The 24,379-nt window shown below is 42.4% G+C and overlaps 3 protein-coding genes across 6 annotated transcripts; 1 reads left to right on the forward strand and 2 right to left on the reverse strand.

Moving 5' to 3' along the window:
* Positions 1-288: 288 nt before the first annotated feature.
* spata6l (spermatogenesis associated 6-like) lies at positions 289-7,579 on the reverse strand. 2 transcript variants are annotated; one of them, XM_029759999.1, is made up of 11 exons: positions 7,286-7,579; positions 6,666-6,803; positions 6,301-6,349; positions 5,987-6,028; positions 5,383-5,507; positions 4,501-4,596; positions 4,027-4,242; positions 1,948-2,201; positions 1,715-1,808; positions 921-1,019; positions 289-660 (listed from the first exon to the last, which is right to left on the reverse strand). In XM_029759999.1, exons 1-10 carry the CDS (start codon positions 7,331-7,333, stop codon positions 948-950), a joined length of 1,134 nt encoding a protein of 377 aa, XP_029615859.1. In that variant the 5' UTR covers positions 7,334-7,579; the 3' UTR covers positions 289-660; positions 921-947. The 2 variants fall into 2 exon arrangements, with proteins under 2 accessions (XP_029615859.1, XP_029615860.1); XM_029760000.1 differs by having other exon boundaries at positions 6,301-6,366.
* Positions 7,580-7,696: 117 nt separating this feature from the next.
* LOC115198222 (tRNA methyltransferase 10 homolog A-like) lies at positions 7,697-14,036 on the reverse strand. Its single transcript, XM_029760001.1, has 7 exons — positions 13,549-14,036; positions 10,852-11,017; positions 10,550-10,621; positions 10,348-10,422; positions 9,980-10,129; positions 9,646-9,751; positions 7,697-8,246 (listed from the first exon to the last, which is right to left on the reverse strand). Exons 1-7 carry the CDS (start codon positions 13,719-13,721, stop codon positions 8,041-8,043), a joined length of 948 nt encoding a protein of 315 aa, XP_029615861.1. The 5' UTR covers positions 13,722-14,036; the 3' UTR covers positions 7,697-8,040.
* A 5-nt stretch (positions 14,037-14,041) lies between these two features.
* Positions 14,042-23,540, forward strand: LOC115198220 (tapasin-related protein). Of its 3 annotated transcripts, XM_029759997.1 has the most exons (8): positions 14,042-14,179; positions 15,220-15,396; positions 16,835-17,110; positions 17,312-17,644; positions 19,062-19,370; positions 19,596-19,664; positions 19,825-19,906; positions 22,919-23,540. In XM_029759997.1, exons 1-7 carry the CDS (start codon positions 14,137-14,139, stop codon positions 19,869-19,871), a joined length of 1,254 nt encoding a protein of 417 aa, XP_029615857.1. In that variant the 5' UTR covers positions 14,042-14,136; the 3' UTR covers positions 19,872-19,906; positions 22,919-23,540. The 3 variants fall into 3 exon arrangements, with proteins under 3 accessions (XP_029615857.1, XP_029615856.1, XP_029615858.1); XM_029759996.1 differs by lacking the exon at positions 22,919-23,540 and having other exon boundaries at positions 19,825-20,104; XM_029759998.1 differs by lacking the exons at positions 19,596-19,664; positions 22,919-23,540 and having other exon boundaries at positions 19,062-19,337; positions 19,825-20,104.
* The last annotated feature ends 839 nt before the right edge of the window (positions 23,541-24,379 follow it).

The raw sequence follows: 24,379 nt of genomic DNA on the forward strand, positions 1-24,379 counted from the left end.
CCCTTTAATGTCTTTCCACCGACGTACCCGAGGACTCCACAAAGTCAGCCCGTTTGCTGGCTAGAGGCCAGAGGCTCATTCAGGAAGGTGCGACATGACAACGTTCAGATAGATGTACATTGTGTTGAGCAGATATTCTTCTTTGTCATGGAGAATAGGCAACCCAGTCTGCTCTACACGTTACGTTACAGTTCTATCTGCAGGTTTCACTCTCCTGAACACACTCAAGAGTAACAATATGATGTTACTGTACCATAGCTTATATTTTCAAATACTGTACATTCAATATAGGGTGAGAAATCCCAGATTTTTTTTTGTTAGATAACAAAACGTTTTATTCACACAAAATGACCATGTCCTCAGAACACGACTATAATGATATGCATTTCTATGGTTTCTGCCTCAATTCAATACCATAAATAAACATACAAAATGACTAATAACATTAGCGTTAATATAATGAGATGCTTTGAATTCTGGTAATCACTTCAATAGACACCGTATGCCTTAATACTTCATTTCATCTAACCGTAACACACACACAGAGTGAATTATGACATTATTATCGTATGACATCAATGCCGAAATGAACCGGACACTTTGGCTTCTTCACTGTTTGTATAGAAGACAAAGCTTCAAGTTGTTGAGTGAACGGCACCCCTGGAAATAAGGCAGGTAAATCCAATCAAAATCCCTGGAACGTCAACTTTGATTGAAATATTTCTAGACGGGCCTTCTACTGTCATTCAATACAGAAATCTAAAGGTATTCAAATATTGATCAATACCGGGGATAATATCGTGTTATCATAATTGTGATACAATACTGTCATGGTAACTCATGTTTGGAAGAAGAAGATATTTGTTTGAATACAGTGTGCCACATCAGTGCAGCGAGGCTATCTGACTATTCCCTCTTACCTTCCCAGGCCGTTCCCCACTGACTCCCTAGGGTGGGCATCGGTTAGGGGAGATGGACCTCCGGGCTAGCACCTCGTCTATCTCGGAGTCTGTGGCCCCCTGAGGACCAACCAATACATTAGCACTGAGTTCTCACAAATACACATCACTAGCTTAATCCCAGTTGGTTTATGATACAATTTCTTGTCATTGACAATAAAAAACAGACCTGTCTTACTACATCACACTATATAGATAGAGATAGAGAGAGAGATAGAGAGATAGAGAGAGAGATAGAGAGAGAGATAGAGAGAGAGCAGCGGAGTCTGCATATGACTTTCTGTCATTCTGCCAGAGTTCCAGCTGCTGGTCTATTCCATTCTGCTGGTCTATTCCCCTATCTGCGGCAGCCAGACGCGTCACAAAACTTTTAGGGAATTGCTAATACTAAAATTATTTTTGGAATGAGGGTGATGCGAGCCGAGGATGAGGCAAGTTATAACATGGTCAAAACATTAGCTTCCAAACAAAGCGTAGGGATCAGGCATGACTGCAGACCTGGGTTCAAATACTAGGCTCTACTTTTAGCATTTGTTCTAGTCTGTCTGGAGTGGCAGCTGGGCGGGGTTGGCCATTTAACAACTATTCTATTGCTTCCATTGTGCCAGGCAAGCTCAATGAAGCTGACAGGAAATGGTAGTAACTGGTCAATTTAAGTTATTGTTCAATCTTGTCAAGGTTAAATTGCTGGTGTGATTGCTGTTACGGCTTCCAACACACCCACTGCAGATGAACGTGACATGTGTCTTACTCACATGGGTGAGTCTGTGCACCGCTCTAGGGGTGGTAAGGAGTCCTCGGACGCGGTCTTGGACCTCCTCCCACATGCCCTGGGAGCTGGGGCGTGACCTGTCCATAGAGATAGAGACAAGGATCAGGACAGGGTCAGGTCTGAACCAACTGAGATGGAGGACATTTGTCAATGGCATTACGCACCTTATAGGAGCCAAGAGCTTACATCAAGATCATTCAAGTAAGCTCGACATACCCGTTTTGTCTCGAGCTTTCCCTGTAGGAGTGCCAAAGCATGGAATGGCTGGGTGTAGGGGTGGAGGATCTCCCCAAGTTAGCCAGGGAACACCGTTGGCTTGGACCTGGTGGGTAGTCCAGGAGATTGTCTGTGTCAGAGGACAGGGACCGTGGGAGACGAGGAGAGGAGTCGTTGGCCAGGGTGGGTCTGGCCATGACAGGGGAGAGGTGGGGTGTAGGGGAGTGTCCAGTTCCAAGCCAGGGGTCGCTTTTCTAAGGACAGGAGGAGAAGAGGAGAGCAAAGCAGGGGGGTAAAAAAACAACAGTAAAATACAATAAAAACTACTTGATTCAGTTGGGAGTCCAAAGCCTGAAATGATCCTATCATTTTCCAAATGGAATGAATGGTTGGTTTTATTTAGAGCTAGTGTCCAAAGGTGGATGGATTGATGAGTTGAGTTCAATGTCCTATTTCCTTCATCAACAAAGTTGCACCACTGAATGTGAATGTCATCATCTCAATGAGAGTGTTATGCCCAGTACAGGGAATCATTACCACATGACTGGGTAGGGTCAAGGATAAAACCACACCTGGGAAGATTCTTCAGTTCAAATAACAGAGTGCTGTTCTCTGCCAACTGCTGTCTATAATGCCATACGTTAATACACACACACACACACACACACACACACACACACACACACACACACACACACACACTCATGGGCAAGCACACGCAACATCTGCCTCTGCAACTGGATCCTGGATTTCCTGACGGGTCGTCCCCAGGTGGTAAGGGTAGGTAACAACACATCTGCCACGCTGATCCTCAACACTGGGGCCCCTCAGGGGTGCGTGCTTAGTCCCCTCCTGTACTCTCTGTTCACTCATGACTGCACAGCCAGGCACGACTCCAACGCCATCATTAAATTTGCCGATGACACAACAGTGGTAGGCCTGATCACCGACAAGACAGCCTATATGGAGGAGGTCAGAGACCTGGCCGTGTGGTGCCAGGACAACAACCTCTCCCTCAACGGGATCAAGACAAAGGAGATGATTGTGGACTACAGGAAAAGGAGGACCGAGCACGCCACCATTCTCATTGACGGGCTTTAGTGGAACAAGTTGAGAGCTTCAAGTTCCTTGGTGTCCACATCAACAAACTAACATGGTCCAAGCACACCAAGACAGTTGTGAAGAGGGAGCTTCAAAACCTATTCCTCCTCAGGAGACTGAAAAGATTTGGCATGGGTCCTCAGATCCTCAAAAGGTTCTACAGCTGCACCATCGAGAGCATCCTGACTGGTTGCATCACTGCCTGGTATGGCAACTACTCAGCATCCTACCGCAAGGCACTACAGAGGGTAGTGCATACGGCCCAGTACATCACTGGGGCTAAGCTTCCTGCCACCCAGGACCTCTGTACCAGGCGGTGTCAGAGGAAGGCCCTAAAAATTGTCAAAGACTCCAGCCACTCTATTCATAGACTGTTCTCTCTGCTACCTCACGGAAAGCGGTACCGGAGAGCCAAGTCTATGTCCAAGAGGCTTCTAAACAGCTTCAACCCCCAAGCCATAAGACTCCTGAACATCTAGTCAAATGGCTACCCAGACTATTTACCTTACACCCCCTTTACACCGCTGCTACTCTCTGTTGTTATCATCTACGCATAGTCACTTTAATAACTCTACCTATATGTACATATTAGCTCAACTAACCGGTGCCCCGCACATTGACTCTGTACCGGTACCCCCATGTATATAATCTCGCTATTGTTATTTTACTGCTGCTCTTTAATTACTTGTCACTCTTATTCTTATCCCTATTTTTTAAAACTGCATTGTTGGTTAGGGGCTCGTAAGTAACATTTCACTAAGGTCTACATCTGTTGTATTCGGCGCGTGTGACTAATACAATTTCATACACACACACACACACACACACACACACACACACACACAAAATAATATAACATGCACACATCAATACAACTATGTATGAACTTGTTGCTGACTCGCTGTCATGACATAGCAGATGTCATACTGTCATTGGTCACCATGACAGCTCACACCACTAGAAGTAAAATATACTTACATGACGGGGTAAAAACTCATCTATATCCCAGCTGGAACCCAAACTGAGTTGTGCCAGCTGCCCCATGTTTCCATGACAACTGTCCATCTGGCTGGCTTTGCACGGGGAGAGGGAGCGTGATCTGGGCATCACTGGTGCCCGCCGGGCACCGTCCCAATCTCCTCTCCGGTGTCCCTTTCGCGACCTTTTAGTGCGTTTCTTTGGCACCACTGTCCTCTGTGATTGAATGAGTGAATGAGCAAAGTATTATTCCATATGCTCAGTGTTCCTCAATCTTGGCCCTTGGTCCAAAGGGAATAAGAGGTTGAAAAAAAGTCCTGCACATTGGCCTACAATGGGTTAGCCTGGTCCCATATCATGGTGACCATAGGAGTTACGAAAGCACAAAAAGATCTGGGAACAAGCTAATAGAGAAACATTAACATTAAGTGGAAGTCTATGGAGAGTGCTAATGACGTAAACTGAAAGCATTACCTTTGGAGACCTGAGATGGGTGCTGTTGACCTCGGCGTTCGCAGAGCACTCACTGATGGTTGTTCTGGTGGAGAACTCTAACCTTGGAGCAATGCCCTGGGGAAGACGAGAGAGAGCGGATCATTTGAATGGATACTGGCCCAATTGATAAGAGAATTATCTAATAAAGGTAAATGAATCAATAATCCATTATTAATTAGTAGTTATGTAGCATGGGTAATGAATAATTAAAGTACTGAACGTTAGTTCCATAAGGTCTAGTAAAAGTAGTGGGCCTAAGGGAACCGTAGACATGTGTGTGTGTGTGTGTGTGTGTGTGTGTGTGTGTGTGTGTAGAGAGCCTTCAAGGTCTCAGTAATCTCGGGGGAAAAGAACAGGCAGTGCTGGATAGTGATTAACAGTGGTGGGAAGTCAAGGGAGGCATACTGTTCACCTATTGTTTGTGTATGTGTGTGCGTAGGTTATCTACTGTTGGTCTGGAGGTGTGTGCATAAGCGGAGAGAGAGGATAAAATGAACTTCTTTGTTAATGTTGGACAGAACGTTCTCTGAATAAACTGTACAGACCTTTTGCAGAAAGCTGAGTCCTTGCCTAATTATTAACCCATTGTCTTACACACTTGGGATTTAGTCAAGGCTTATTGATTGTTAATTATTATCATGGGGATAAAATAATTCCCTTGACACCAATCCACTAGTTAGAAGAGCAGCTTAATGCATCAACGTAAATTGTATCCTCTCTGTGCAGGTACGCTGCCTCTGTATTGTCCTAATCGGACCTATCAATCAGTGTCTAGTGAAACATCGCCGTCTCATACATCTCACTGAAACAGGACTACAGCCTGGTTCTCCATAGTGATGGTGTAAGCTCTCTCCTACTTACAGGGAAGCTAATGGAGCGTGTCATGAGAACCTCTCTGTCCACTCCAGAGAAGGATGGAACCAATTTGGGCTCTGGAAATAGGAAGCGTCTGGCGTCTTCCTCAAAGCAGGCCAGGGCCTCCCCCACTGCAGCAAAGCACACAGAGGTCAATCACTGCAGTCCTGTGTGGCTCAGTTAGTTAGTAAGAACACACCGCAAAGATCATGGGTTAATTTCTTGCAGGGGTCACGTATACTAAAATGTATTCGCCCAATGTACTGCAAGTTGTTTTGGATAAAAGCAGCTGCTACATGGCATATTATGATATGATCAACTTGCTTATGGTGTATTAGGCCAGTGGTTCCCAACTCCGGTCCTCTAGTACCCCGAAGCGCACACATTTTTGTTGTAGCCCCGGACAAAAAACACCTGAATTAACTCATTGAGGTTAAATTAACTGGTTTTTTTTGTCTGCGTCCTCAATAAACATGTGTACTGTTGGGGGTACATGATGACTGGGGTGGGGACCACTGTATTAGACTGTGTCTGTATCATGTTAAAGTTAAACACTTAGCTTACAAACTTGGACCAAAGTCATTTCTAAACATTTTGAAGATTACTGCACCTGGGGGGATCAACTGTACCAACTCAACTTTGACCGTTTCATCTGGGAGGAAAAATAAGCAAACACCGTCGTTGAATACGAGCATACAACATTGTAGTAGCAAAATTAATCAAATAGGCCTACAGCAGCGGAGGCTGGTGGTAGGAGCTATAGGAGGACGGGCTCATCGTAATGGCTGGAATGGAATTAATGGAACAGAGTCAAACGTGGTTTCTGTTTGATACCGTTCCATTTATTCCATTCCAGTCATTGCAATGAACCCGTCCTCCTATAGCTCCTCCCACCAGCCTCCAGATATATAAAATATAACATACATTCCAACATCTCTGCAACATCTCCTGGGTCAACCGCATAGCGGAACACCTGGATGGGAACAGAAACTGAACAAATCTCATTTAGAAAATCTTGTTCCCATTTTAGAATGGATCGGTTACTAGTTTATAGAACCGCTGCATGGTGCCAACCTCCTGGCATCCAAGAGAGCTACAGGGCATTTTGGCTTTTGTTCCAGCCCTGCTCAAAGTCAACAAATCAAGCCCCCAGATGAAAAGCTGATTAGTTTATACTGTGCAAGAGCTGGGGTAGAACAAAAGTCTGCACTCCTGATAGCTCGTCAGGAGAGGGGTTAGGCCATACTTGGTTTAGAATCACCAGGAAGAGACACATCACATTAACCCACTTTCTCAAATCTCATCTTCTCTCGAAACAGGAGAGGGAAGACAGGGGGGAGACACTCCGACTTGCGGTATTGGCTCATGAAGCACACACTGAGGTAGATGTCATCCTTGGCTGGCAAATGCACACCAGGGCATGATACCTGAAATGTAATGAAAACTGGTTATGGTGTCATGATGAACGACACCGGCTTTGCAGATACATGGTCACCATGTTTAATGTAGCAATTGAAAAGGAAGATCCAAATTGGTCCTTGAACCAACAATTCTCCAATGATGATGACCATCTGTGGTGCCATAAAAGCCCTGACCTCATAGCACAGGCAGTAGTAGTACCAATACACTCAAGGCTACATAACTGCAAATCAAAATTATATAGCCTGGAAAAATCAAACACACTGGGTGGATCCCACAAGTATATCACCGAATGTCATTACTGTTATGTATATATCTTGCATGAAAGCTTACAAACTAAAGTTAGCTAGATATGCATGTGTTGGAACAGAGACATTTGAGTTTAGTCTCAAGAAAGCCAATGTTTATGCACCACTACACGACGCTTCACAGGTAAACTACTGCCTGGGAATCAGGTAACGAGCTGGTTGCATTAACAAAAATGTCTTACCGCTCTAAACTGTAAGTCAACTACCACTTTCATTGCTTTCCGATACATTAATTTCACCAGTAGCTAGCTATTCGTTTGATGCTAGCTAGCTGTTAATTTAGCAGCACAGGTCAGCGTCATGTGTTTCCATGGCGTCTGAAACTTCCGGTTTCAACCTAATTATTTTAGATGTATTATCTTTCCTCGACCACAAGAGGGTAGTAGGCACAACTGTATACTACTAGAGCAGTGATTCTCCTGTAGAGTCACCAAATGTTTTATTTTAACTCTTTTTTTATATTGGGATATTTTTAGATCCTTCAAAACCACTTCCAGCAGCATCTGGTCTCCCATCCAGGGACTGACCTGTGTAAGAATAGTCATTTTTACATATGGAGACTATTTTTATTCCAGTAATACCAGTCTGCTGTGTAAGTAAAAATGTTTTTACTTTTTAATGAAACAATACAAGGCTTGCTGCAGAGCACCAACAACAGGTTATAAGGTAGAACATAGAACTGCAGATGTGTACGACTTGTTCACTTAATATAAGCACTCCAAGTAAAATATCTTCCATTAAATAAAGCTGAAAACAGAAATTTGATATCAACAAAACATTGACTAAAAAGGATCTATAATTCTGCAAAAATAAAAAAATAAAAAAATAAAAAAACTCACTAAATCAACCATTTTGCAATCGATAATTCATATTAGGACACAGCTATGCTGCACTCTTATTTAGGGGAGTCTTCCGACTGCAGTGTGTCCTGTCCTCCCTATACGTTCTGTTGGTCCTGTTTGTTGCCCGTTGTGGTCGGTGTGACTGTCTCTGCTGTGTCTGAGTCTCTGTCAGATTCCTCCTCATCTTCTGTGGCTGTGCCCTCCTGGCCCAGGGGCATGGCCCCTTTCCTTAGAGGCAAGACAGTGACGAAGGCCTCCTGCCAGTTCCCCTTCTCCAGGTACACCAGCATGATCTCAAACACTGTGCCAGGTAACACACACACACACATAAATTAACATAAAAAAATCCTGAGCACATTAATTCTATCACATACACTTCATATACAAAAGTATGTGGACACCCCTTCAAATTAGTGGATTTGGCTACTTCAGCCACACCCGTTATTGACGTGTCTAAAATCGAGCACACAGCCATACAATCACAATATACAAACATTGGCGGTAGAATGACCTTATTGAAGAGCTGTGACATTCAACATGGCACCGTCATAGGATGCCACCTTTCCAACAAGTCAGTTTGTCAAATTTTTGCCCTGCTAGGGCCGACCCGGTCAACTGTAAGCGCTGTTATTGAAGTGGAAACGTCTAAGAGCAACAACAGCTCAGCCGCGAACTGGTAGGCATGCAAGCTCACGGAATGGGATCACGGAGTGCTGAAGCGCGTAAACATCCTCTGTCCTCAGTTGCAACACTCACTACAGAGATCCAAACTTCCTCTGGAAGCAACGTCACCACAATAACTGCTAGTTGGGAGCTTTATGAAATGGGTTTCCATGGCTGAGCACCCGCACACAAGCCTAACTTCACCATGTGCAATGCCAAGCGTCGGCTGGAGTGGCGTAAGGCTCGCCGCTGTTGAACTCTGGAGCAGTGGAAACGCGTTCTCTGGAGTGATGAATCACACTTCACCATCTGGCAGTCCTACGGACCAATCAGGGTTTGGTGAATGCCAGGATAACGCTACCTGCCTGAATGCAGTGCCAACTGTAAAGTTTGGTGGGGGAGGAATAATTGTCTGGGGGTGTTTTTCATGGTTTGGGCTAGGCCCCTTAGTTCCAGTGAAGGGAAATCTTAACACTACAGCATACAATGATATTCTAGACGATTCTATACTTCCAACTTTGTGGCAACAGTTTGGGGAAGGCCCATTCCTGTTTCAGCATGACAATACCCCCATGCACAAAGCGAGGTCCATACAGAACTGGTTTGTTGAGATCGGTATGGAAGAATTTGACTGGCCTGCACGGAGCCCTGACCTCAACCCAATCGAACACCTTTGGGATGAATTGGAAAGCAGACTACGAGCCCGGCCTAATCGCCCAACATCAGTGCCACACCTCACTAATGCTCTTGTGGCTGAATGGAAGAAAGTCTCCGCAGCAATGTTCCAACATCTAGTGGAAAGCCTTCCCAAAAGAGTGGAGGCTGTTATAGCAGCAAAGGGGGACCAACTCCATATTAGTTCCCATGATTTTGGAATGAGATGTTCGATGAGCAGGTGTCCACATACTTTTGGTCATGTAGTGGACACTAATGCTTTTTAAAAATCATTTGATAAGGGTCAAAACTACATGAATAGGCCACAGTAAATGGAGTTGGTGTCATATCTTGAGGTGTAAATAATTCGGATAGTTCCTCACCGTGGTTGACCGCCAGCACTTTGCGGCTGTTCATCTTGACAAAGCTGTTCAGTGGGAGCTGTGCGTGGTCGATCCCCAGCTCCTGAGCCCGTTTAAAGGTGACGCCCTACAGGACAAGGTTAAAGGTCAGACCAACAACTGAGAAACATGGGACCTGAAGAGGGCTCAGATCTACGTGAAGTGGGTAGGGGTAGGGGGTCGATTTGGAATTGGATGTCTGACTTGCTTGTCAACACACCCAATCTGTTCGACAAAAAAATATATTTTTGCTGTCCTGTGGCAATCGACCATATAGTCACCTTCTAAATATTGTAGGTAATTCTGTGGTACTGACCTTGTGGTGGTTGTGGTCCACCAGGCCTCCGATGACATAGGCCTTGGTTTCATCCAGCTCTGTCAGCACATTGGGAGAGTCAGAGGTCAAGTACACCAGCTCTTCCTTGGCCACCACCTCATGGTACGCCTCTGTTTTCACCGTTATATCCTGCTCCGGACACACGCACAGAAGGTACCAGGTGGTAATGTAATTTGCAGCCCTTCTCTCTTCACCTATAAAAGTCCTATGGCCTAATGACGCATTACTCTTCGTCCAGCTACAGCTCTCTTTAACCACCCAGAAACACACCGCTCTGTATTTCCCAAGGTCATTTCAACATGCATTGACCGTGTGCATATTCAAACTAACAGACTTTGTACACTCACCTTCCAGTTAACCCATCCTTCATCAGTCTTATCCATGTTTTGCTTCAGCTGTCCACCAAGGCTGGTTAAATAAAACTGGGAGAAGAAGAGAGAAAAAACACCACTTCAGTCTTGAATCACTTGACTTCAGTGGAGGTTGATGGATGATGCTGCAGGGGATGATGATGATGATGGCTATGTCCTGTGGGGCAGGTAGGCTGACCTGAACAGGGTGCACCGCTCGTCTGTTAACTGAATAACATCTCTGGATTTGTTTATGGAGCTTCCTCACATCCTACACAGGGGAGACAATACAAACACTGAAACACAGGATTCAATACCGTGCCTTTCTTGTATTTACACGGAACATTGCAGACAAACAGAAATGCCATGAATATAGTTGACTTGATTCGTTACTCTACATGTCTGAGATGAATGTCTGTTCTACATAATATTTTTCTATCTGAACATTCCACAATGTTGTGCCCGACTGACCACAGGGGCCCTGACAGCCTACCGACCTACCTTAAACATCATGAGGTTGTCAAAGCTGCAGTCTATCACCAGTCTCAGGGGGCTACTGGTCGTCACCTCTTTCCTCAAACGCTTCCGGCCCACAAACTCCCCTCCCTCCTCCCCCTGGTTCTTCCTCTCAAGGCTCCTCTTCTGCCTCTTCTCCTTCCGCTTCTGCCTGGGAAGCACATCACAAACAAAAAGTTAGTCAAATGTAAGGATTTCATGACACTATAAAAGGTCAGACAATATTTTTTTGTATTTAATTTATTTCACCTTTATTTAACTAGGTAGGCCAGCTGAGAACAAGTTCTCATTTACAACTGCGACCAGGCCAAGATAAAGCAAAAGCAGTGTGACACAAACAACACAGAGTTACACATGGAATAAACAAATGTACAGTCAATAACACAATAGAAAAAATCTATATACAGTGTGTGCAAATGAGGTGAGATAAGGCAATAAATAGGCCGTAGTGGCGAAGTAATTACAATTTAGCAATTAAACACTGGAGTGATAGATGTGCAAAAGATGAATGTGCAAGTAGAGATACTGGGGTGCAAAGGAGCAAAAAAATAAAAAAAATAAAACAATATGGGGATGAGGTAGTTGGATGGGCTATTTACAGATGGGCTATGTACAAGTGCAATGATCTGTGAGCTGCTCTGACAGCTGATGCTTAAAATTAGTGAGGGAGATTCAGATTCAGTGTCTCCAGATTCAGTGATTTTTGCAATTCGTTCCAGTCATTGGCAGCAGAGAACTAGAAGGAAAGGCGGCCAAAGGAGAAATTGGCTTTGGGTGTGACCAGTGAAATATACCTGCTGGAGCGTGTGCTACGGGTGGGTGCTGCTATGGTGACCAGTGAGCTGAGATACGGCGGGGCTTTACCTAGCAACAACTTCTAGATGACCTGGAGCCAGTGGGTTTGGCGACGAATATGAAGCGAGGGCCAGCCAACGAGAGCATACAGGTCGCAGTGGTGGATAGTATATTGGGCTTTGGTGGCAAAACGGATGGCACTGTGATAAATGACATTGCCGAAGTCAAGGATCGGTAGGATAGTCAGTTTTACGAGGGTATGTTTGGCAGCATGAGTGAAGGATGCTTTGTTGCGAAATAGGAAACCGATTCTAGATTTCATTTTGGATTGGAGATGCTTAATGTGAGTCTGGAAGGAGAGTTTACAGTCTAACCAGACACAAAGGTATTTGTAATTGTCCACATATTCTAAGTCAGAACCGTCCAGAGTAGTGATGCTGGACGGTGCAGGCAGCGATCGGTTGAATAGCATGCATTTAGTTTTGCTTGCATTTAAGAGCAGTTGGAGGCCACGGAAGGAGAGTTGTATGGCATTGAAGCTCATCTGGAGGTTAGTTAACACAGTGTCCAAAGAAGGGCCAGAAGTATACAGAATTGTGTTGTCTGCGTGGAGGTGGATCAGAGAATCACCAGCAGCAAGAGCAACATCATTGATGTATACAGAGAAGAGAGTCGGCCCGAGAATTGAACCCTGTGGTACCACCATAGAGACTGCCAGAGATCCGGACAACAGGCCCTCCGATTTTACACACTGAACTCTGTCAGAGAAGTAGTTGGTGAACCAGGCGAGGCAGTCATTTGAGAAACCAAGGCTGTTGAGTCTGCCGATAAGAATGTGGTGATTGACAGAGTCGAAAGCCTTGGCCAGGTCGATGAATACAGCTGCACAGTATTGTCTTTTATCGATGGCGGTTATGATATCGTTTAGGACCTTGGGTTTGGCTGAGGTGCACCCATGACCAGCTCGGAATCCAGATTGCATAGCGGAAAAGGTACGGTGGGATTCGATGTGGTCGGTGATCTGTTTGTTAACTTGGCTTTCAAAGACCTTAGAAAGGCAGGGTAGGATAGATATAGGTCTGTAACAGTTTGGGTCTAGAGTGTCTCCCCTTTTGAAGAGGGGGATGACCGTGGCAGCTTTCCAATCTTTGGGGATCTCAGACGATACGAAAAAGGTTGAACAGGCTAGTAATAGAGGTTGCAACAATTGTGGCAGATAGTTTTAGAAAGAGAGGGTCCAGATTGTCTAGCCCAGCTGATTTATAGGGGTCCAGATTTTGCCACTCTTTCAGAACATCAGCTATCTGGATTTGGGTGAAGGAGAAATGAGGAGGCTTGGGCAAGTTGCTGTGGGGGGTGCAGAGCTGTTGACCGGGGTAGGGGTAGCCAGGTGGAAAGCATGACCAGCCGTAGAAAATTGCTTATTGAATTTCTCAATTATCGTGAATTTAATCGGTGGTGACAGTGTTTCCTAGCCTCAGTGCAGTGGGCAGCTGGGAGGAGGTGCTCTTATTCTCCATGGACTTTACAGTGTCCCAGAACATTTTGGAGTTTGTGCTACAGGATGCAAATTTCTGTGACAATTTCAATATGACATGATCATACACAACAAGGCACTTCCTGCTTACGAAAATCAACATTAAAATGTATCATGTGGGCATGCTTCAAGGCACAACTTCCCATAAGTCAATAGTGGCAATCTATGTAGAGTTGAATTCTGTTGTTGTTTGTAAGCAGCATGATGATGTCTTACTGTTAAATCAATAATTTGTCAATATGTACATAGTCACAAAGAAGTAGACTAAGTGAATGCATGGGGGAAGTTTTCATTGAAAACATTACTTAATACTTAAACAGTAACTAACGTATACCAAGTTAGCTACTTACTTGCGAAGATTCCTCTCCTCTTCCCATTTCTGGTGCCTCATAAGCTTCTTCCTCTGTTTTTTTGAGAGAGTCTCGGTTTCTTTTTTATAAGCACTGCTCTGTCCCTCCTTATTCTCAGTGGCACTGGCAACATCATTCTTCTCCTTTGACGGTGTTAAATATTCGCTGGACATTGGTCGTGTGTTTTTGCTTCTGTTGCAAACAGCCTGGTTGTCGCTTACTAGTGTTCAAATGCACGTACTACTGGGAAAGTAAAGCTTACCAACCACATGCATATAATACGTCACACACACATTCGCTAACTAAAGCATTTAATTTTTTTGTAAAGTACCCTCTAAAAACATAATACATCGGCTAAATGGTCCCTGTCAGTCTGGCCATTCCACATGTACCTTTTTCCGTTGTCCAACAATATATCCTCTTCAGCAAACACTGCACAGTCGCACAATTTATGACGCTCTGCCGCTCGCCAAAGATCTAGTTCAATCTATGCAAATTCACAACCATGCTATGCACATTACGGTGGTAGAAATGAAAGTAAAAGTTTAACTTGTTTCAGTTGCAACGAGAGAGGAGATATTGAACAACATGAAAACCTTCTCTGTTCTCCTTTGTTTAATTCCATATGCAGGTAAATTAGAACATATATTCTGTTATTAATATTATTATTCTCTGTTTACCCTTTATGCTATCTTTCATCCCTGTTGTGGCGTTTCACAACCTCCCCATTAGTGTTGAGCGATTACTGTTTTTTTTAGGTCGGTTGGTTGATTATTTAAAAAAAATATTCGTGGTTTTCGATGTCATTTTTAAAAGAACACATGAAATGCATTATAAAATAGAGCTTTTAAATGAAAATAAATAATGAACATTCAATTGCCAAAACATTGGGTAGACATCAATAGCAAAATAGGAAATTACTATGAAATAATACAATATTTATGTTGTGTATATTACTTAGTTGTTATTTGGTGACTTTATTATTAGTCATTCCTTAAAGTAATCAACTCTGCTCAGGCAGTAGCAGTCAGCCAGCCAATCTAACATGACGTCCTCCCCATACTGTAATCTCTATAGTCATCATATTTAGCTAGCCTGCCTAAGTATGCTGCAGAGCTGTCTAAAGCAATCATTTGACTAGTTCTTCAAAGTAGATAGGTCATACTTTCACGAACTGTCTCTGTCCTTCTCATCGTTGTGTTGTGTTGTGTGTGTGTGTGTACATTCCTCTCTCAGACGGTCTTGTGTGTATCGCTAACCAAACGTAACTGGTGTAAAGGTGTATCCGTCCAAAGATCGTTATATAATGACGAGACGCTCATGTCTCCGCCCTAACAATGGGAGTCGTTGTCCCAAAAACGGGAAGGCAGGCGACAAACTTAAATCCAAAATAATCCCATAGAAATCCATTGGGTTTATTTTGGACAGATTTTGCCAGGAGTGAAACCTCTCGCTTCGCTTCTTCCTCTCGGATCCGTCTGAGCAGGAAAAAACTGCCGCAATGAGTTATGGTCTTTGTGGTTAATTACTACGTTTCTGCGCTGAAGAAAAAAAATGGAATTCAAGTATTTAAACCGACGTCGGTCAATTAGGCCTACGTGTTTATCAACCACACAAAAAAACAACCGAAATATCGTTTAATCGCTCAGCACTATTCTCTTTCCTCCCCAGGTGTGCTAGGATTCCTACAGGTGCAATGGCTGCGCTGTCGACTGACAGATGAGTATGTATGGACAAATGATGAGGGACACATTGAAACTAATAACAGCTACAGAGATGCTGTGTTGCAGTTTGACAACTCAGGGAACAGCGCTTTGTTGTCTGAATCAATCACGTTCCATGTTGCAGGTGAGTCAGATCCGTGTAGTGGAGAGTAAACTCAAAAACTATTTTTATTTTGTCATTGGCTTTACCCACCTATTACGCAGTGTGTTTTGCATTAGGGTTTATCCAGAGCTATTGGTATGGTTTATGCACTCTTAGCACCTTTTTTTCTATCTAGAACCAAAAAGGATTCTTCCTCTTTCCCCATAGGAGAACCCTTTGAAGAACCCTTTTTGGTTCCAGTTAGAACCCTTTCCCCAGAGGGTTCTACATGGAAGCCAATAGAGTTGTATCTGGAACCAAAAAGGGTTCTCCTAGTTCTATGGCAGTGTTCACAAACCTTTTTTGAGTCAAGATCACTGCTCTGATAATAAAAAATTAAAAACCAGACTTAAATTGAACATTATCCTAAAAACTGTTCTGTAGGCATGATGTTTGGGCAGTAGGACTAATATGACTAATATACGTGATCATAGCATATTAGCTCTATGCTTGGCCTGACAATATTGGTATTCTTAGACCATATTATATTTCAAAACTCAAGCTTTGATAACAAAATAGATCAGTTGGTGTAGCACTTGCGTAGCATAAATGTAAATAATTCGCTTTTTACTTTACTGGAGTGATGGGGGGGTCAAATCATGACGTCAGTGATCTTCAGGTCGGAAAGTCGGAGCTCATGAAAGATGCCCAAGTTTCCGACTTGAATTCCGAGTTAGATGACCTTTCAAAACGATTTTCCCCAGTAGAATCATGTTTTTTCCCCGACTTCCCAGTTGTCTTGAACACACTGAAATCTGAAGTTTCTGAGTTCCCAATTTTTATGAACACGCCATTAGTCTAAGGAGAGGCCTCCGTTGAGACTGACCAGAGAGGGGGGACACCGTCTTCCAACCAATGGCGAAACTGGAGTAGCACCGCATCTGCCTCATGCACAAATTTCTGTTGTTCCTTTGACAAGAGAATGTGAAATATTCCTTGATATTAAAATAAACACGTCAGCTGCTAATAATAGTAAAAACGCAGGGCTATCGATACACTTGGCTACTCATACATTGCAGCGTGAGTGGAAGTACAGAGAATAGTTTGTTTTGTAATAGTGTTGATTAAAAACAGTGACAGTACTGAATAAAAACTTAAAACCATGACCACAGAAACACTGTCAAAGAATTGGCCAGCGAGTAGGCACACTCGACTTAGACACATATACCCGGTGTGACAAATTTAAATAGTTAAAAATGGGAACATGTTGCTTACCCGGTGCGCAGGTCGTCCGAATCAATTGCACCTAATGCCAACAGCGGGGGGAAAAAGGAGCCTTTTTCAAAGATTGTAGGGCTCTGGGATTATCCGCACATTTTCTACTACAACAACCCTGAGTAAGAGACAACTTACATACAAAGTCCTTCTTATTCTGCTACTTGTGTTTGTTGGGATTCTAACCCAGATGTGTCTTCCCCAGCATCTAAGGTGGATATGAGGAAGTTTGTGGAGGGTCCGGTGGATCAACTGCAGTGTGACATCCACAGGTACAGCAAAGGGATGAGCCGTGTGCGCTGGCCAAGCCTGGGAGGAATGGGACACGACATCTGGTTCACCTGCACACTGCGGCACACCGCAGGCCTCTTCAACATCACCTCCTTCCTCAGAGTCACCCCGGCCACGACCATGTCGGCCCACCAGCCAGACTTCCTCAGCTGGCTCACCATCGGAGTTAAAGAACAAATAAGTGCCTCAGGTATGGTGCAGACCAATTAATTTATTTTGTATTGTGGACGTACATACAAATACAGCATACACTTTAACATCTACTCTTGTGTCTATGATTTTATACAGGTATGTATGGCAGTGGTCCAACCTAAGATCTGTCTGTGTACCTCCCCTCTCCTATATTGCCCTTACCTTCCTCACACTCTCCCTGTGGCCTGTCTTTATGTAGCTGTGATGGTGCTTATGACCCGCTCTCCATCCGTGCGGGTGGGCCTGCAGAAAGAGACGACCCTGCACTGTCAGTTTGCCGTGGACCACAAGGTCCCTCACCTTACAGTCGAGTGGCATCTACAGCGGCACGGAGGGCACCGGACCAAGCTGTTCAGCTACTCCAGCAGCTCACGTCAGACAGAGGGCAGCGGGGTGGCAGTGAAGGGCATTGCCGGGGGGGATGCCTCCCTGACTGTGCCCATCACCAAGGTGAGCAGTGAGGGGACGTACGTGTGTTCCGTCCGCGTACCCCCACTCAACGGGAGCGTGGACATCGCGCTGCACATCATAGGTGAGACCTCTGGGGGTATGAGGGAGGCAGCTCACTGTGTTGGGGTCAATTTAGTTTTCAATTCAGTCAAATCAGGAAGTAAAAAGAGGAGGAAGGGAAGCGCTACTAAGGTACACAATAGTAAATGTTGGTAGACAGAAGGTGCTCTTTGGTAAAAGGGTTGAGTTGGTCTTCAAAAAGAAAGGAGGACCAAGGCACTCTTCATATAATTGATTAAAATGCCTTTATTAGTATGGCATGTTCAATAGAAACAATGTTTTTAAAAAACCGACGCGTTTCGGCTGCATGGCCTTCATCAGGGTGTACAAAGAAATAATACAATGTTCTCTGTTTAACAGCTTTTCCAATTAACCCTAATTAGAAGGGGGAGTGGTTAAAATTGATTGGACACACCTAGTAAGCAATAGTATACACACTTTAAAGTGAAATGCTGTAGCTATGTTATCATAAAAATGTAACTCCAAACTAGAAGTATCAGAACACTTAGAAAGGTAGTTCTAACCTTAAATATGTCTGGGCGAAGTGTCAAGAATAAGAAAGCAATACATTCCATAGTACACTAGAACACAGCAAAACATGAACAACAAGAGTCTACCCCATGGCAAGGCACTACAAGTCCTTACACCATGGCAACCCTGCCTCCCTACAAGCTATGGGTATTGATCATATCCCGGCCTCTATTAGAAAAGGGGACCGCCTTAAACAGTTAAACCAAATGGAAAGTTTTTGGATTTACAAACTACAGGCCACTAAATACCCGGGTTTGAATGAAGATATGGATTTCTCACCCTTCCTGTAGGGTTGTGATGGGTACATTTGCTGTCATCTAGTGGATATCTTTGCTCAATTGCCCTCAGCTATGTTTAGACTCTTGTTGTTCATGTTTTGCTGTGTTCTAGTGTACTATGGAATGTATTGCTTTCTTATTCTTGACACTTCGCCCAGACATATTTAAGGTTAGAACTACCTTTCTAAGTGTTCTGATACTTCTAGTTTGGAGTTACATTTTTATGATAACATAGCTACAGCATTTCACTTTAAAGTGTGTATACTATTGCTTACTAGGTGTGTCCAATCAATTTTAACCACTCCCCCTTCTAATTAGGGTTAATTGGAAAAGCTGTTAAACGGAGAACATTGTATTATTTCTTTGTACACCCTGATGAAGGCCATGCAGCCGAAACGCGTCGGTTTTTTAAAAACATTGTTTCTATTGAACATGCCATACTAATAAAGGCATTTTAATCAATTATATGAAGAGTGCCTTGGTCCTCCTTTCTTTTTGAAAATCAGGAAGTAAATTGAAATCATTGAAAATGCCTTAATGACTTGAGGAAGAGCAACTTTAAATAATCACACGGATGCATAGCAGACACTAGATGCCCGTCTTTTGTGTTTCACTCCTCTCCTCCCTCAGAGCCTCCTGATGTTTCCTTGACCACAAAGGAGGAGCAGATCCCCAGGGTAGTGTGTGAGGCTAATGGCTTTTACCCCCTGGACGTGGACATTGACCTTTTCAAGGAGACCAGCAGTGGTCAACGGCCTAAAAAGCTGGGGAACGTCTTGCACTCTAGTCACATCCAACACCATGACGGTACTCACTCTGTGGCAGCCTTCGTCCAGCTGCGGCCCTCCCCTCAGGACTTGGGGTGCGAAACATATTCCTGTAGAGTGTCACACGTCTCCCTGCAAGGTCTGTACATCCACAAGAGCATTATCGGCCCAGGTGAGATCAATCAATCCAATGTATAAAGCCCTATACATCAGCACCAGTCACAAAGTGATGCAAAAAAAGTAAAAGCTGGTCAGAAAAACAGCCTAGTTAGAAGACACCTAGAGATGACTTAAACACAGCATGTTTTTAGAGGACATTTCTGTTCAAATGTTAGGAGTAGATCCTCTGTGTGAATGTAATACTATATTATATTTAACCTGTGATGAATCTTATCAGGCTGTTGGACTTGGATTCATCTGACCTTGCCTGGATTGGTATGCCTGATTTTTGTGATAATTTTCATAGGTGAGCCTTTCCTACTCTGTGAACATAATCATTGAGTCACTGCTAGAATGACTGATAGATCACTCAAATTATAAAATATTATTTTGGTTTCCTTAACCTGTAAACTTGTTCAATGGAATAGTGTTAATTGATTGTGAGGACAAATGATTTTCTTTCACAGCAGTAACAAGACGACGTTTTTTTAACAACACGGTAAGAAGACGATAAAAGAAAGACTCCACCTCCTTGTCCCCCTTTTGCAGGTCAGTGCTTCATTTGGACATTTTGGGTGTGTGAAGTACCTTTATTGTTTGTTTAATTGCTTGTATTTAATAGTTACTACACTGTTTCTGGATTGTGTGTTTCAACAGTTCTGTACTTGCTTTGGTATTTATTATTCACGTAACTTGACCTATGAAGAATTATCGATTCATCTCAATACAACATTTTATTATGTCCTATTTTCCAAATTAATTTCTTATGTAGACTGTAGTTATAGCGGTACAATTCACTGGTCATATTACCCATATACAGTACCAGTCAACAGTTTGGACACACCTACTCATTCCAGGGTTTTTCTTTATTTTTACTATTTTCTACATTGTAGAATAATAGTGAAGACATCAAAACTATGAAATAACACATGGAATCATGTAGTAACCAAAAAAGTGTTTAAAAAAATCAAAATATATTTGAGATTCTTCAAAGTAGCCACCCTTTACCTTGATGACAGCTTTGCACACTCTTGGCATTCAGATTTAGAATCTTTAAACATTGATGATAGGATTAATTCCATGAGTTTCATTAAGTCAGTGTATTTGTATTTATTATGGATCCCCATTAGCCAAAGCAGCAGCTATTCTTCCTTGGGTCCAGCAGAATTAAGGCAGTTTATACAATTTTACAACATTACAATACATTCACAGATTTCACAACACGCTGTGTGCCCTCTGGCCCCTACTCCACCACTACCACATATCTACAGTACTAAATCCATGTGTATGTATAGTGCGTATGTTATCGTGTGTGTATGCATGTGTCTGTGCCAATGTTTGTGTTGCTTCACAGTCCCCGCTGTTCCATAAGGTGTTTATTTAATCTGTTTTTTTAAATCTAATTTTACTGCTTGCGTCAGTTACTTGATGTGGAATAGATTTCCATATACAGCTGAAGTCGGAGGTTTACGTACACCTTAGCCAAATACATTTAAACTCAGTTTTTCACAATTCCTGACATTTAATCCTAGTAAAAATTCCCTGTTTTAGGTCAGTTAGGATCACCACTTTATTTTAAGAATGTGAAATGTCAGAATAATAGTAGAGTGATTTATTTCAGCTTTTATTTCTTTCATCACATTCCCAGTGGGTCAGAAGTTTACATGCACTCAATTAGTATTTGGTAGCATTTACTTTAAATTGTTTAACTTGGGTCAAACGTATCTGGTAAGCTCCCTGAGCGGTATGACGGCTGCGTGATCCCATGGTGTTTATACTGTCGTACTATTGTTTGTACAGGTGAACGTGGTACCTTCAGGCATTTGGAAATTTCTCCCAAGGATGAAACAGACTTGTGGAGGTCTGCAATTTTTTTTCTGAGGATTTGGCTGATTTCTTTTGATTTTCCCATGATGTCAAGCAAAGAGGCACTGAGTTTGAAGGTCGGCCTTGAAATACATCCACAGGTACACCTCCAATTGACTCGAATGATGTCAATTAGCCAATCAGAAGCTTCTAAAGCCATGACATAATTTTCTGGAATTTTCCAAGCTGTTTAAAGGCACAGTCAACTTAGTGTATGTAAACTTCTGACCCACTGGAATTGTGATACAGTGAATTATAAGTGAAATAATCTGTCTGTAAACAATTGTTGGACAAATTACTTGTGTCATGCACAAAGTAGATGTCCTAACCGACTTGCCAAAACTATAGTTTGTTAACGATAAATTTGTGGAGTGGTTGAAAAATGAGTTTTAATGACTCCAACAGTGTATGTAAACTTTCAACTGGTGGTCCCGTGTGGCTCAGTTGGTAGAGCATGGTGTTTGCAACGCCAGGGTTGTGGGTTCAATTCCCACAACCAGTACGGAGGAAAAAAAATGTATGAAATGTATGCATTCACTACTGTAAGTTGCTCTGGATAAGAGTGTCTGCTAAATGACTAAAATGTAAATGACTTCAACTGTATGTTTACCTTTGATGATGTTAATTGGCATTGATGATGTTAAATGGCATTATGCTTATCCTTGTTATTCCGATTCCAAACTATTTTATTAACATTATTATTCTCTTGGCCAAATATTATATTCACAAATGTAAATGGGGTGGAAAAATTCCTTATTTTGTAGTTTTTTTTCATTGCACTATTGTGTTATTGACTGTATGTTTGTTTATTCCATGTGTAACTCTGTGTTGTTGTTTGTGTCACACTGCTTTGCTTTATCTTGGCCAGGTCTCAGTTGTGAATGAGAACTTGTGTTCAACTAGCCTACCTGGTTAAATAAAGGTTAAAAAATAAATAATTTTTTTTTACAATTTTATAAATCCCTCAAACTTGTGAAACTTAAAAAGTTGGAAAAATGATTAAAAGTAATGTCTCTGAATGTCTATTAATGTCTCATTGCCTTGTCACATATTAATGATGTCCTGCATTATTCTTTCTTTGGGAGGGTTTGCCTGGTGTTTAATTATTTCATTGTTTTCATTGTATTCACAGGATTGTCCCGGTATTGATGTGTAATATTATTTTTGCAATAAACTAAATTTAAAAAAGAAAATAATAAGGCATAATGTACTTTGTAATATTCATGTTATACCAGTGCAGTGGTATATTTTTATATGACCAACTACTGCACCGATGTTAGCATAGCGTCAGTTAGCACCCATTTGCACGTGAGCTAGCTAATTGCTTACAGTAAGTGAATCTTATTTGGACAAATTTGCCTATTTGAGCAGGAAGGCTAGGTTTACATGTACAGTTATGTAATCGATTTGATCGTTGATTTTCTGTGTTTCTTCAATGTATGCCTTGTTGTGTTTGGCTGGCTCTAAATGTGTATCGTTGATGCCAACGGCCATTCCCTAAGTTACACATAGCGAGTCTACACAACCTACACATAGTATATACAGTCATGACATTATTCAATAAACTATTTATTTCTTTGTTTATTGAATATATTTGATGTTCACGTTTTTTGATTTGCCCTGTTTTTTCAGTTACATCAGTGTATTTAATTAAATGTTATAACTTGTTACTTTACTGTTATTCCTCTCTTTCAGAGTTCACAATCATAACGTGTGGCTTCAGTTGTAGAAATGCGACACACTTTCATTGTTGCTATTGCTACAGCAACAATAATTAACAGAGCACAGTTTATGTGGAGACAGTTGACAACAAGAAGAAGACTGCCTTTGCCTCTTTTGAGAAGCAGGAGTGAAGCAATTTTTGAGGAGTGGACAAACCTTGTTTTTGTCTGCTGTGTTAATTGTTTCAATTGTTCATTGTGTTTTGATGTTTAGTAAGTCATCCGAGTCTCTGATCTCTTTACTGGAGCTGGTATAACTTAATGTACAAAGCACATTCAGCTTGTCAGTATGTCTGTATGGTATAGTCTGTCTCCATTCTCATGAGGAAAGTAAATAGCATTATACATCAGGATAGGTAGTAACTGTATATATATGCACAATTAAATAATATAATTACAAAGTTATAACATCAACACAATTGTAACAGTACATGACATACATAAGTCTGTTGTTCACTGCAACAATATCAGTAGCTTGTCTCAAATATAGCATGAAGCAAAAAGTGTTACAACATGTGCTGGTACCACTTTATATAATATTCCTTACGATCTTCAAAAATGAAATACGTTTGTATTCAACGTGTGCCTTGCACAAACGTGTGTGTTTGTATTCAGTGTGTGACTGTCAAACCTCAGATGGACAAAAAAAGCCCACATTGATCCCGGCCTACAACTGCACACTGCAGTCAGGGGTATTTGTTATTGTTAGATCAGCGTTTTAAAGTGGGTAGAGAAAACGGTAGCCGAGTACCAGGAAGAGAATGATCGGTTACGAAGAATGCTGCGGATCACGCCAGATAAACTATGTAGAATCGGTGCGTATGTAGCCTAATATTGGACTAAACTGTACTCCTTAGTCCAAGGACCATACATGTTCTGTTTAAAGGCGAATTGTCGCTTGAAGTCAAAACAGCCAAATACTCCATATTAATGTGAATCGTTTCTTAATTGCGGTACGATTCTATTAACAAAAATACCTCTACTACGTCACTTTTGTTTTGAGCTGACATCACCGGCCAGACCGGGTCTCCCGGCTCAGGCATAGGAAGCAGCTGGTTACGAAATAAATGCGATCACTTTGGGTGAGTTTATTTTACATGGCCGGTACCCCGGGTTAGCGGAGTTTGTTTATTTTAGACCGTTCCATAAACGGGTTGTTCAGCAACAAAACTGAGGCGTGCGCAACTATGGGGCAAAACAGACTGGTTTGGCTTAGAGATTGTTGACAACATGTAGCCTAAACTATATTTTGTCTGCAATGTTTATTGAAAACAAATACATTTGCACAACGATCACTTGTTGTCTCTCAAATACATAGTTACGGTTGTTGGTGAGCTAGCTAGCGAATTTTAGCCATATTAGCATATACATGACAGTCAAAACACCTTGAAACAAGACATGGCAGACCTATTAAGAACAAAATAAAAACTAGCTG

This window comes from Salmo trutta, chromosome 8 (assembly GCF_901001165.1).
Source record: "Salmo trutta chromosome 8, fSalTru1.1, whole genome shotgun sequence".
NCBI lineage: Eukaryota > Metazoa > Chordata > Actinopteri > Salmoniformes > Salmonidae > Salmo > Salmo trutta.